At 35.9% G+C, this 13,903-nt stretch overlaps 1 protein-coding gene across 1 annotated transcript in view; it reads left to right on the forward strand.

Annotated features, from left to right (window-relative positions):
• OXCT1 (3-oxoacid CoA-transferase 1) overlaps positions 1–13,903 on the forward strand; it is a 175,950-nt gene that overhangs the window by 123,652 nt on the left and 38,395 nt on the right. Inside the window, exon 14 of the mRNA XM_074200456.1 lies at positions 12,614–12,703. Within this exon, the coding sequence (XP_074056557.1) occupies positions 12,614–12,703 (90 nt within the window). The remainder of the gene's footprint in view (positions 1–12,613; positions 12,704–13,903) is intronic.

The following is a 13,903-nucleotide window of genomic DNA, read 5'->3' on the forward strand; positions in this document are numbered from 1 at the left end:
TGAGGTTTTTAAAGGGTTTTGAGTAAACAACAATACAAAATGGTATGTGTTTTTCCTTATCTTATTACTCCATAGGGAAAGACAGAGATTAGATGGGTGATAGGGGTGTCTTTGGAAACACCAAGGAATAAAGTAAACTGCCTGGTTCTGGCTTCAATTTACATTTTAAAAGAAATCCAAATGCAAATATTCAGTAATTTTATCTCAGGGTCTGAGACTGGGTCTCAGAGATGAGGAGCAAAATAGGATTCTGATGGGTGATAAGAAAATGAATTGGGGTATGGAGAATGCTGCATGGGAGGCTTACCCTTCTTGGTTTTTTTTTCTCTTCTTCTCTCTACTACCAGTCTTGTTACTGCAAACCCTATGGAATCAGAGTCCAGACCAACAAGGCTAGGTGAGAAGCAAAGGAATAGATAAGTGGGAATGAGGAAAGGACAGGCAGTGGTGCAGAAGAGGGAAGTGGGAAGAGAAGGGAAATTCTAGGGGCAGCCATGGGGATCAAGAAGAAGCTCCTATGTCCAGATGGGGAGGTCATTGACTTCAGTTCCTTAGCCCATTTCCTATGAGCTAACCACAGAAGATAGATAATTTTTATTCTGCATAGTCCCTTATCCTTGCTAAGCTTACATTCTAATGAAGGTCATGTCTACATCATTTATATAGGCAAAAGTTAATTATGTCCATATAACATAACCAATAAGTAGGTGAGGCCAAATATACATGGTTTCCTGAAGGCAGAGATGAAGTCTAACTTAAAGCTAGCATGTCAGAAAAAGGGGAAAAAGATGAATATCGGAGAGCTCTTTGTTTCATTCAGGCATCTGAGGTGTGTAATGGCTTTTAAGCCAGAGAACATGAAATTAATCTGATGTACCATGTGCTCTTCTAGTTGGAGTGCCCTCTTGCTGTTTTGTTCAGTAAAGTGATTTTCTCTATGGTCCTTCATAGATCTGTGAATCTGTGATCTTCTAAACAGGAGAGTAGATCTTCAGCTGCCCTAAGAGACCATGGGAGCTCACCTCTTTAGTGAACTTTTGGATTGAAGGATTACATTCCACTAGAATTAATTCTGGATCCACAACTCTTCTTAGTTAATCAGTCCTAGAGACCTGGGTGACAAGAGGTATGCACTAATGCCAGCATTGAAACATATGGAATATTAAATCTGAGTGTAATTTCAAGGTGTCCTCCCAGTCACTAGGCTCACAATGTAGGTTTCAACTTCAACTACTTATTTCCTTAACTCCTCCTCACCTTTCTCCCTCCTCTTCCCATATCTGATCTGTTGTAGAAGACCTGGCAGTTCTGCCCTTTTAACATTCCACATATTGCCTTTTCTCTTCTCTGATCTCAATATCATCATGATTCAGGGTCTCATCACTTGAAACATGGACTGTTGTATAGCCTACCACTGATGATCTTGCCACAATTCATGCTTGTTGCAATTTATCTTCTACTCAGTTGCCAAAGTAATCTTCCTAAAGTGCATGTCTGACCATGCCATTCCCCTAATCACTAAACTCCAAGGACTCCCAATGTCCTCTAAGATATAAAACAAAATTCTCTGTCTGGCATTCAAAGTCCATCATAATGGGTACATAAGTAATGAGATTACAGACTTCTTAAAACTTTCTCTAAAATAGAAATTGTTTGTCCTTCATTTTTGAAGAAGACCACAACATCAGGGAGGTGATGCCATGACAAGCACATGAATTGGATTTGAGTGAGGGGACCTATGTTAAGTCACCTGCCTCACTTTCTCCAGAGTCATCCAGGTCCAGTGGCCAGATATGAATCAGGACACAACTGAAGTTGGCCCTGGAGGCAATCAGAGTTAAGTGATTTGCCCAAGGTCATATACAGCTAATAAGAGTCAAGTGTCTGAGGTTGGACTCGAACTCCTGTCTTCTTGAATCCAAGGTCAGTGCTCTATCTACTATACCAGCTAGCAGCCCTAAAATAGAAATTATGCAGCAAAGATAATGCAATTTCAACTATCCCTGTGGTCTAGGAGCACCCTAAACTCACTCAGAAACCCTTTCCCCCTCATCTTCCATGTTGCTACTTGCATCAAGGCTTCAGTAGCAAACCCAAGGACCCAACTCAGGCTTGCGACAAAATCAGCCCCTACTTCCTAGTCTCCCCTAGTTTCCAATCCCGTGGAAATGCTGATTCCAGATTGTGGAAGTTTGCTTGGGCTGTGACATCCAACTTAACTCTAGCCCTTCACAAATAAAGGTCTACCAGGGGCTGCAATCTGGTTCAAAGCTCTAAACTGCCATTACTTGACTGATGAGGAAACTAATTAGATGACTAATTAAGAAGCTAATTGACTTGTCCCAGGGTTGCACAGGTGAACATCAGAGACAAGACTTGAACCCAGGTCCTCTGCCTCCAAAACCAGGGTTCATACCATTCTACTGTACTGACTGGTTTCCAGTCTCAGTCAATAGCAAATTCTGAGATTCTTAATAAAAAAAAATTTTTAAAGACCCCTGCTCAGTGTATTGTATCATTTCAAGAGAAACATCTCCAGACTATAAGGAAAGCAAAGGTTGCTTGGGGGCGTATTTATATTTAGAGGAAGAAAAAGAGTTGTGACTGGCAGGGAACAGTCTCATTTGGTTCAATTTGGGTTTGTTATCAGTTGCCTTTTACAAGAACAATTGGGTGAACATAATCATTTGCTTCAGCTTCTGTGGCTGTAAAACCTTTGCTGGAAGGATGCTGCGAAATTCCTTAGAGACTGGTCTCTTATTGCAGAAGGTGTGGGAGGCTTGAAGCTGGCTAAATTGATAAATTGAGTCTGAGAGCAAACCTCAGGTGTATATAAATAAGGTAGAAGTTATTTAAATACCCTACCCAGATTAGGCATTAACTTTATTTGGAACCCAAAATGAGGCTGTAATTTTTTTTTTATAATGGTTGTTGCATTATTCCTTTTTACCCCCTCAGCTGAGGAAAGAAAAATAGAAAACATTTTATAATGTTCTTTCAGTTACCATCTCTGCATGCAAAATTGAATCTAGCTGTCAGAAATGGAGATGTAATTGCAATAATTCCATAATTGTACTATTTGGAACTCTGCAGTCAAGAGAAGGGATGTAAAAGGGATATGAAAAGAGGAGAGGGATCAGAGTGTTAGAAGGTGTTGGGTTGATTCCTAAACAATTTATTTTTAGCTCTGTGTATCCTGTTTGCTTCCCTTAATCCCTACCTTATTTGAGGGATCAAAAAAAGAAATAGAAATAAATGTTTTTCCTTAGCAAATTGCAGTAAATCCATTTTTCTATGTAAATGAATAGAGTTATTGCTGTGAGTAAATACCCACATATACTAAAGCAATTAATTGCCACCTTTTGTTTATAGTCTCACTATCATTCTTGTTATCATGTTTTGTTTCAGGGTTTCCTTAGAGATAAGGCCAATAAATACAAGTTTTTCATGGATAGAAAATGTGATCTTCCTCTTCCTCATTAAAATATTTTTTTCTTTCAGTCACTTAATGTCTTTGGGAGTTCATTTAGACAGAAAATGACTCAGTTTGGAATATTTCATCCTGTTGCTGCATGATCCAATTTGTATATTGTCTAGGTGGTCTAGTACTTGATTCCGTTCTGAAAATATAATTAGTTTGTAACTTAAAAACACTGACCCATTTCTAAGTCAGCAAATCCCATTTTTGTCTAGTTAGGGGACTGAGTTCTTTCCTGAGAGATATTCACTTTAATAGCAGGAGCAAAAATCTGGCTGACTTCCAGGTTACTCAGTGTTCATTTTCATCCCTGCAGAATGATATGTAGAATCTAGAAACATTCAGGTTTCTCTGATACAAATTCAAAGCAGAACCAAAAGTAAGAACTTACAAGAAGATTGTCTTCTGCTACTATTATTAATTTTTATTAATCCAGTAGTGAGAGTAAAAGCATAGTCCCATCAAAAATATCAGGCCTTATTCTGTGTGATTTACCTGAATGACTACCTGACAACCAAGAGGCCATTTCAGGCTTAGAGACAGCAGAACAACTTTGGTTTTGATGTCATTCATTTAATGAATATTTAATGTTATTCTGCAAAGGACTCAACTTTTTGTGCATGAAGATGGAACTGTGGACACATAGGTCAGCTTTTCATATGCTTGTACTTTCACCTTCCAGGTGTGGTTTATGGCTTTGTCCAAGCGATTTTTGTCTTCTTACCTAGTCCCTCTTCCTGACTAGTGATATATCTGAATTTATGGAAATAACCAATGAAGGGGCAGCAAGTTGGGGAATAAGGAACCATGGAACAGAATTGCTCTTCATTGCAGTTAATTGGTCCATCAAGAGAGAAACAAACTCCTTTTCATGGGTCTCAATTGTATCTTTTGTAAATGAACCAGAACATAGTTCGTGGATTCTTGGTACTGAATTAGGATTTGATTGGACTAGCTGACCTTCGGGATTTTTTTCTAACTGTTAAGATTGTGTGATTTCAGTTTGAATAGTGAAGTAATGTACTTTGTACTGAGTACTATTCCTTAATCCTTAGACTTTCTGACCATAAAATAGCTGCCCTTGTAGACAGTTTTTAGAGAAAGTAAATATTCATTTTTAAGTCAGATGCCTGGCCCCAAGGTACGCACACACATTTAACAAAAGATCTGTTATATCTTAGGTACATTTAAATGGTTATGAGAAGCAGAAATTACTTGTAAATCATGGCCCTTGAGAGCTAACAAGGGCTCAGGGGTTCTTGCCTCCTCCCCACAAAAGAAAAATAGGCTTTATCTAAACATTGTGAAATCTTAGGAGGAAGAGGGTCAGGGTTTTATTAGTTTCTATTTTCAGTTCATTCGTGGTCTCTGACTGCAGTTTATACATAATAGACTTTATTCAATAGATGATAATGATCCAGTTGTCAGGTCAGTTGGATGCTCTTCCTTTCCTTGTGTCTTGTAAAAAGTTTTAACAGAAATTAAAAAAAAATAAACAGAAAAGAAAAGGAGTTCTCTTGCCTTAGTTATTGATTACGACAGTCACATCAAATGATGAGCAGAAAACCATATGAGGTTGTATGTCTTGTATTTAAATGTATTCCTTTTAGTGATTTATCTCCTCATTATTTTCAAAAATGATGAGAATTTTTTATTTGCCTTGTCTACTCATCATGAGGTCCATGTTTCATGAGCAAAGGCCTCTCATATGACCTTAGGGGCTCAGAATGGGAGATGGATCTGAGGAGTCTTGTCTTTTCATAGACCACAAGCTTTTTGATGAATTAGTTTTAGTGTTTGCAGTTGGAAACAAGAGTAAGAGGGAAGGAAGGCCATTAAGTCACAAATAAGTTGCTTAGCCACAACTATAATCTTACTGTAATTCAGCAATTAAAATGCTCCATATTTGAGATCTGAAGGTAACACTAGATTGTAATTATTGTTCATCTTATAAAATATAAAAATTCTTGTAACTCCCTTATTAATCAGTTTCTTTGTCTTTTTTTGTATCTTGTATTGCTCATTAGGTTAACAGGGAAAAGGAGAAGTGAATCTCAGTTTTACAGCATTCTCAGATAAAAAATAGATGATGAAGACTTTTGATTTTATATTTATTTGAGTTTATAATTGGAATCATACTTTATTAATACCCCCTCCCTCTCAAAAAATTGTAGTTAAAATCTGCCCATTTTTTCTTTCACTGGAAACATTTGTCTTACAATTTTACTTATGTAAATCTGTAAGAGGCACTTCCTTAGTAAGGAATAGTGGATAGGTAACTTTACTCAGTATTTAAAAATGAAGTGACTCTTCTCCTTGCCTAGGTCAACTCTCAATGTGCATTTGATCCTAACCCCTTAGATAATTTCTAGATTTTCCTTTCCAGATTCAAGTTTCAACATCCTTCTATCTTATCCTTAATCTCTATCTACTGATTCCTTCCCTAATGCTTTCAAATTATGCCCACCATCTATCTTTAAAAATCCACCCAACAGACAAAACTTTCACTAAATCCTTTCTTTCAAGCTCTTGTCCTACATCTTTCTTCTCTTTCTCAGTCAAAACTCATTGTAAAAACTGCTTACCCTTCCTACATCCACTTCCTCTCCTCATTTACTTATTTTTCTACCCTTTACAATCTTGCTTCCATCTTCATCAATCAATTGAAAATTCTTACTCCAGTTACCAGTTTTTTTTCTGAAAAAAATTGTTTCACCCCAATTACCAGTAAAAACAATCTTAATACTTTTGGTTCCAAATTTTGAGTTTCACATTCTCTCCCTTCCTTCTCTCCACTCCTCATTGGGAAGGCAGGTAATTTTATATAAGTTAGGTTTATACATGTGCAATCATGCAAAACATATTTTCATGTAAATCATGTTGTAAAAGAAAAACACTAAAAAATTCCAAGAAAAAATAAGTAAAGAAAAAGAATTCTTTGATTTGCACTCCAATTCCATCAATTATTTCCTCTGGAGGTAGATAGCATTTTTCCCTTGTGAGACTTTCAGAATTGTCTTGGATCACTGTATTTCTGAGAATAGCCATGTTATTGATCATCAAACAATATTGCTCTTACTGTAGCTAATGTTCTCCTGGTTCTGCTCATTTAACTCTGCATCAGTTAATGTCTGTCTTTCCTTGTTTTTCTGAGAGAGAGAGAGGGAAAAACAAGAGAGTGGAGAATGGTATCAAAAGATTTGAAATGAAGAAAATGGAAAAAAACTAGAACTCAACGTCAAATGCTCTCAGTTTTTTCACTAAATAATAGTAAAAATCAATGCTTTTAAAAAATTTACAAAATATTTTAAAATGAGATTCTTTTAAAAATCTTTGTGTAAATATAAGTTCAGGGATTAATGAATGAAAAAGTGTTTTTAGGTAACTTCTATGTGCTTAAATACTGTACTTTGAACTAGGGTTATAAATAGAAAAGTGAGATAGTTCCTGCCCTCCAGAAACTCACCTTTTAATAGGAGTAGACTACTCAGAAAGGACCATTTTCAAGGTTGATAGTTCTTAGGGTACAATTGCAGAGCAAATGGTATTGGATAGGAACTATAATGCCTAATCACAACCTATTTAAGTAATGTAATCTTTTTTTGGAAATATTTTATAAATAGGTTATAACAAGTCATCTTTCTACTTCATTTAAAAAAATATTTTATATTTGTTTTCCAATTATATACAATGGTAGTTTCTACAAATGTAAGATTATAAAAGATCACACTAGGGTCACATTGATTTCATTCATTAATGCTTCAGTGATAACCAAATGTTTCTCTATTATAAGCCTATTTCTAGAAGTATATTTTCTCTTCTGCTTGATGTATTTTAAATAATTTTCATTGGGGGCGGCTAGGTGGCAGTGGATAAAGCACCGGCCCTGGAGTTAGGAGTACCTGGGTTCAAATCCAGGCTCAGACACTTAATAATTCCCTAGCTAACAATATGAAGCATTTCTGTAGAATCTCAAGATTCACAAAGCTGTTTACAAATATCTCATTTTATCATCACATCCCTGGGGGGGGGAGGGGGGAGTATAGATAATATTTCTATCCCCATTTTATAGTTGAGGAAACTGAGGCAGACAGATTATCGGTGCTATCCAACATCACTTAGCTAGCAAGTGCCTGAGGTCAGATGTGCTAGGTCCTAACAGCTGTGTAAAATGTTGGAGATATAAAAGAGGCAAAAGATAAGCCCTACCCTCAAGGAACTTGCAGTCTAATGGAATCAATAGCAAGCAGACAAATGTGCACAAACCAACTATGTATAGGATGGATAGGAAATAGGAAAAAGAGGGAAAGCACTAGAATTAAGAAATTAATTGTAGCTGAATTGGGACTCAATGGAAGTCAAGGAAGGCAATAGGTAAAGATGAGGAGAGAGCATGGAACGGAGAGAGAGAATTTGGAAACCAGTGTTACTGGATCGAAGATTATATGGTGGAGAGTAAGGTATAAGAATGTTGGAAAGGGATGGCTGGGTGGCGCAGTGGATAAAGGACCAGCCCTGGAGTCAGGAGTACCTGGGTTCAAATCCAGCCTCAAACACTTAATAATTACCTAGCTGTGTGGCCATGGACAAGCCACTTAACCTCATTGCTTTGCAAAAACCTAAAAAAAAAAGAATATTGTAAAAGTAGCAGGGAGCCACTGGAGTTTATTGAGAAGATGGATGTACTTTAGGAAAATCATTTGTTGGCTAAATGGAAAATAGATTGAAGAGAGGAGTGACTTGAGGCAGTCAGTAATGAAGCAATAATCCAGACATGAGATGATGAGGGCCTGGGCTAGGAGTTGTGGCAGTGAGAGGGATGTTATCAGTTTGAGATGCTGAAGAGATGATATCTACAAGCCTTGCCAATAGTTTGGATATGGGGATGGAGGTGAGAGATAGTGAGGAGTCTAGGGTGACCCCTAGGTTGTGAGTCTGAGGCTCTGGGAGGATAGTTTTGCCTTAATAGTAATGGGAAGGTTAAAGAAAGAGAGGAAGGTTTGGAGACAAGATAGAGTTCTGTTTTGGACATAATGAGTTGAAGATGATTCCTGAAAGGTAGTTGCAGATATGAAATTTTAGGGAAGCAGATAGGTTATTGCCAAAAGGTGTGTGTGTGTGTGTGTATATATATATATATATATATATATATATATATATATATATATATATATAGTAGGTACACGTTAAATTTTTGTTGACTTGAATTGGTGATGAAATTCATTTAAAAACTCAGGTTGATCAGCAGCTTCAGAATGTAAAATCTATGTTTTAGTAGTAGTTGCTTCTTCTGCAGCTGCAGAAAAATGTTCTCTTTCATGGGAAGAATTCATCTTAACTTTAAAAATCATTTGGATATTGGAAAGGAAGGAAAACGTTTTATTTTCCTATCTGAATATACCAGAAAGCAAGAGGAGAAAAGACTAATAAAATCTAGTATTTTAAAATTTCCTGTTGACCTGACAGTCTGATTTCTTCCTTAAAGAAGAATAATTTTTCAAGATTTCTAAAATGCTTCGGAGTCAAAAAATAAATGTTCCAATTTTGTTAAATATTTTTGGGAAGAAAAAAATCTGTAATTACAACTTGTGTGGTGAAAGTAGGAAAGGATTAGGGGTAGTTAGGTGGCATAGTGGATAAAGCACTGGCCTTGGAGTCAGGAGTGCCTGGGTTCAAATCTGGTCTCAGACACTTAATTACCTAGCTGTGTGGCCTTGGGCAAGCCACTTAACCCCATTTACCTTGCAAAAACCTAAAAAAAAGTAGGAAAGGAACAATAACCTCTAGATTTTTACAATTGACATGTCTAATTACAGGTGGCTTAACTTCTTTTTTTTAATTATATAAATATTTTATTTGTTTTCCCATTACATACAATTGCAGTTTCTACCAAGCATTTTCTTGCAAGGTTTTGAACTATACAATTTTTCCCCTCCCCCGAACAAAAGGTAATTTGATATATAGTCTTCACATTTGTTTCCATGATATGCATAGATCAAAATTGAATGTGTTGAGAGAAAAAAAACAGATCCATAACGAAGATAAAAAACGTTAGAGATAGCCAAATTATGTAATACATAAGGCAACTTTTAAACTCCTCAGTTCCTTCTCTGGATACAGATGGTATTCTCCATCATGGAACTACTAAAATTGTCCCTAATTATTGCAGTGATGGAATGATCAAGTCTATCAAGGTTGCTCATCATCCCATGTTGTTGTTAAGGTGTATAAATTTTCTTCTGGTTTTGCTCATCTCATTCAGCTTCAATTCATGCAAATTTTTCCAGGCTTCTCAGAAATCCTGTCCTTCATGATTTCTTACACATATACCATAATTTGTTCAGCATTCCCCAATTGATGAACATTTACTTGATTTCCAGTTCTTTGAGGTGGCTTAACTTCATAATAACATCATTTTGTTGTTATTGTTAACAGATCTTCATGACCTTATATGGGATTTTCTTGGCAAAGATACTGAAGTGGTTTTTCATTTCCTTCTCTAGTGGATTGAGGCAAACAGAGGTTAAGTGACTTGCTCATAGTGCGTGAGACCCTGAGGCTGTATTTGAATTTAGGTCTTTCTGACTCTAATCGTAGTACTCTAACCACTGAGTCACCTAGCTTCCTTCTTATATCATACTGGGAAGTAAATGAATTTTTATTATCATTCATTTTTCACAGAATTGTAGAATTTTAAAAGTTAGAAGGGGGCCATCCCTTTTAGGATGCCCTTCAGTTGAGGAATGAACAAGTTGTAGTATGAATGGGATGGATATTATTGTGCTATAAGAAATGACATAGAGAATGATTTCAGAAAAACCTAGGAATAGTTATATAAACTGATACCAAGTGAAATGAACAGAATCAGAAGAACACTGTACACAGTGACAGCAACATGGTAATGGTAATTAACTGTGAATGACCTAGCTACTCTGATCAATATAGTTAGTGATCCATAGCAATTCCAAAAGACTCCAATGCTATTCACATTGAGAGATAAAACTGCAATATGGCTAATATTGGAAATGTGTTTTGTATGACTTCACATGTGTTATGGGTACCATATTGCTTCTCAATTGTTGGGTGAAGGGATGAAATGAAGCAGTGAATATGAAATAGAAAATTAAAAAAAAAAGAATCCCTCCTTGAGCATTTTGGATAAATGGTCAACCAGGCTCTATTTGAAAGATCTTCAGTAAGGGAGAGTCCATTACCTGAGACAGCTCAGAAGTGTGGAAGGAGTGCTTGAGAGTTTGGAGTCAGAGGATCTAGGATTCTAACTATCTCTTTGTAACTTTCTTTCTCTAATTAAGCATCTATCTAGGGATTTCACAGGACCACAGGTCCAAGAAGGCATGGTGTGGTGATGTCATAAAAGTGTAAAGAATGAGGTAATGTTGCAGAAGCTCTAGAATGGAAGGGAAAGAAAAATAAGAGAGAATAAGAAAGAGAGGTAGATAAAGTTGTGAAAAACCTTGGTCCTAATACAATAATTAGTTATTAAATACAAGAGAAAAAGATTCATTTCTCACACTTAGAACCGATGTTTTCTCTACCTTTTGCCCCCTTTTTTACTTTTCTTAGTAATCATTTCCCCATCCTTCACAAAACATTTGTTTCTTTCTGGTACAACTGTAGTAGAAACTGTATTAAGAAGGATTATTATTAAAGTAATATGTTGTAGTAACAGCTGGATTTTCACTGTCACTCAGCAGTACTTTAATTCAAGTCTAATTGACTATCATTTTCTCCATATCATTTATTTCACACATTTCCCATCATTTTCCAAACTCCACCTCCCTTTTCTCCTTATCACATATATTCACCTCTCAGTACTGAAATCCAACCCATCCTTCAAGCTTTAGCTGAACTGTTACTTCCTCTAAGAAGCTTTATTTCATAATCAGTATTAATCTCTCCCTAATCTTTTTGACATTTCTGCTTGTGTTATGAAAGTATCACCTTCTCTTTTATTCCATTTTTAAGCATAAATTTTGTTATCTCCTCCAAAGAGTCAGGAACCTTGTTTTTCTTGTTAGCTTTCTTATTGCATGAGACAACACAACATACACTGTAGTAGCTTATTTTTATATGATTTTTGAATTAATAAAATAGTAGCCTAAGGTGATAGCATAATTGGTTAAAGTATTGAGGCATAAGTGATATTTTACATTGGCCAAGAAAGAATTCTACTCTTCAGACTTTGGCCAGTGCAGCCTTGTCAGCACACACCCAGCCAGGAGGTTCTAGGTTGTGCTAAGTGAGAAAGAATTTATAAACCTTTTCTCCCTATACTCAGAAAATTCTGACTTGGATTGAAAAACAAAAGTTAAAGAAATATTAGAGGAGTTAGGGACTGAGGTCAAAGTGTCACTAAATTTTTTGTTGATTTTGAGCAAGAGTAAAATCCTTTAATAACTTGAGTCTTCATATTTAGAAAGCTCTTTCTTTTCTCTGAATTATCCAAGTAGAGTATGGTAGGTGGGGAAGAGTAGTCAAAATGGGCATCATTCAGGAATGGATTGATGGGATTTTGAATGATCTGCTCATGTTTTGAAAAAGTTTTGTTTTTTCATTTTTATTTTAGTTAGCCCTCAGAAAATTAGCCTTTGGTAAAGTACCTGAATATTATCTTCTATTGCAGGAAATTGAGAAGGATGATTTAACAAATGTTTATAATTGAAATTGCTATGATACAAATAAGTAAGGAAAGTTATTCTGGTTCAAGTTTCCTCTAAGACTTTTAAACTAGCATTTCCCCAGCCCAGCCCCCTATGGGTATTCTGCAGATGTTCTGAAGTTACTTTATGTATCTGTGAATTCTCTTGTTGCTCACTTACTTGAAAATAAAATACTCTGTGCACATGTGTGTAAGTAAAACAAGACTTTCACATTGTGAAAGTCTTAACTTTTTCTTTTGACTCATTTGACAATATGGAATTCTAGGGTTCTAAGCTTCCCTGCAGAGGAAGTTTTGACAGTGCTAATAAACAAGCAGGTAGGGGGTTATTCTTAGTTGATTGGACTTTTATTTTAGTGGTATATTCGTTCAGCTTGACTTATCTCTTCCACACAAGTAATTAAGTTGGAGAAATATGATTTTTTTTCTAATGAAGTAATAATTTTTGGTTGCAGGGAAAGATGGTGAAAGGAATGGGTGGTGCCATGGACTTGGTGTCCAGCTCAAAAACCAAAGTAGTCGTCACCATGGAACATTCAGCAAAGGTAAAGAGTGCTGTCAGTCATTTCTATAACTCTTACTTTGTATCAAACACTGTACTAGTTACTGGTGATATAAAAAGAAGCAAAAGACCATACCTCCCCTCAAGGTGCTTGTAGTCTCCTGGATAGTATAATGGAGGGAGGAGAGGAAGGGAATGAGCATTTATATAGGACCTTATATGTCACTGGCACAAAAGTTATGGGGACCACTTAAGAAAAAAGGAAAAAGACCTTGCCCTAAGGAATTCAGAATATCAAAAAAATATGTATAAATGAATTCTAGATGGGAAAGACAAGAAATAATAAATGAAGGAAAGCACTAGAATTAATAGAATCTTGGAGGGGAATAAAGTATAGGAAGCATAGAAAAGTAGGAAGGGGCCAAGTTCAGAAGGGCTTTAAAAGCCAGATAGGATTTTGTATTTAATCCTAGAAGTAATTAGGAGCCACTGGACTTCATTGAATTAGAGGGTTGGCATGGCCATACCTATGCTTCAGTGGTATCACTGTAATAACGGAATGAAGGATGGACTGGAATGAGAAAAGACTGGAGGCAGGGATACACCAACCATGTACCTACAATAGTCCCATAGGTTTGTATCCTCCAGTCAATAGCATTGTTTTTACTTTTTCCAAATACATTTATTTGCTGCTGTAAATTGTATGTACCTCTGTTACACTTATCTACTTTTCTATTTCTTGGCCAGTATCATGTTTTAATAATAGTTGCCTTATAGTTTAATATTTAGTACTGTTAAACTTCCTTTCTTTACATTTTTTACTAGTTCCTTTGATATTCTTGACTTTTTGTTCTTCCAGCTGAATTTCGTTATTGTTTTTCCTAATTCAGTAAAATAACTTTTTTGGCAATTTAATTGGAATAGCACTGAACGTATAAATTAGTTTAGGTAAAATTGTTGTTTTTATTTTATTGGCCCTGCCTAGTGCTTTCCTTTAATAATCTTGTTAAATAGATGGTATAATTATTTTCCCCATCTTACACATAAGGAACCTGAACCTCAGAAATATTTAAATGAATTATGTTCCTACGGCTGGTGTCAGAATTGGGACTGGGTACAAGTCTTTAGAATTTTAGGCACACTCATTTTTCAACTGTGTTAAAGTGAATTGTTGTCAATAAGCTGTGGACCATGATTTTGGTCTAAATTTTATTAACAAGATGATATTGATCTTTGCTGCTTG

Source organism: Macrotis lagotis, chromosome X (genome assembly GCF_037893015.1).
Source record: "Macrotis lagotis isolate mMagLag1 chromosome X, bilby.v1.9.chrom.fasta, whole genome shotgun sequence".
Classification (NCBI taxonomy): Eukaryota; Metazoa; Chordata; class Mammalia; order Peramelemorphia; family Peramelidae; genus Macrotis; species Macrotis lagotis.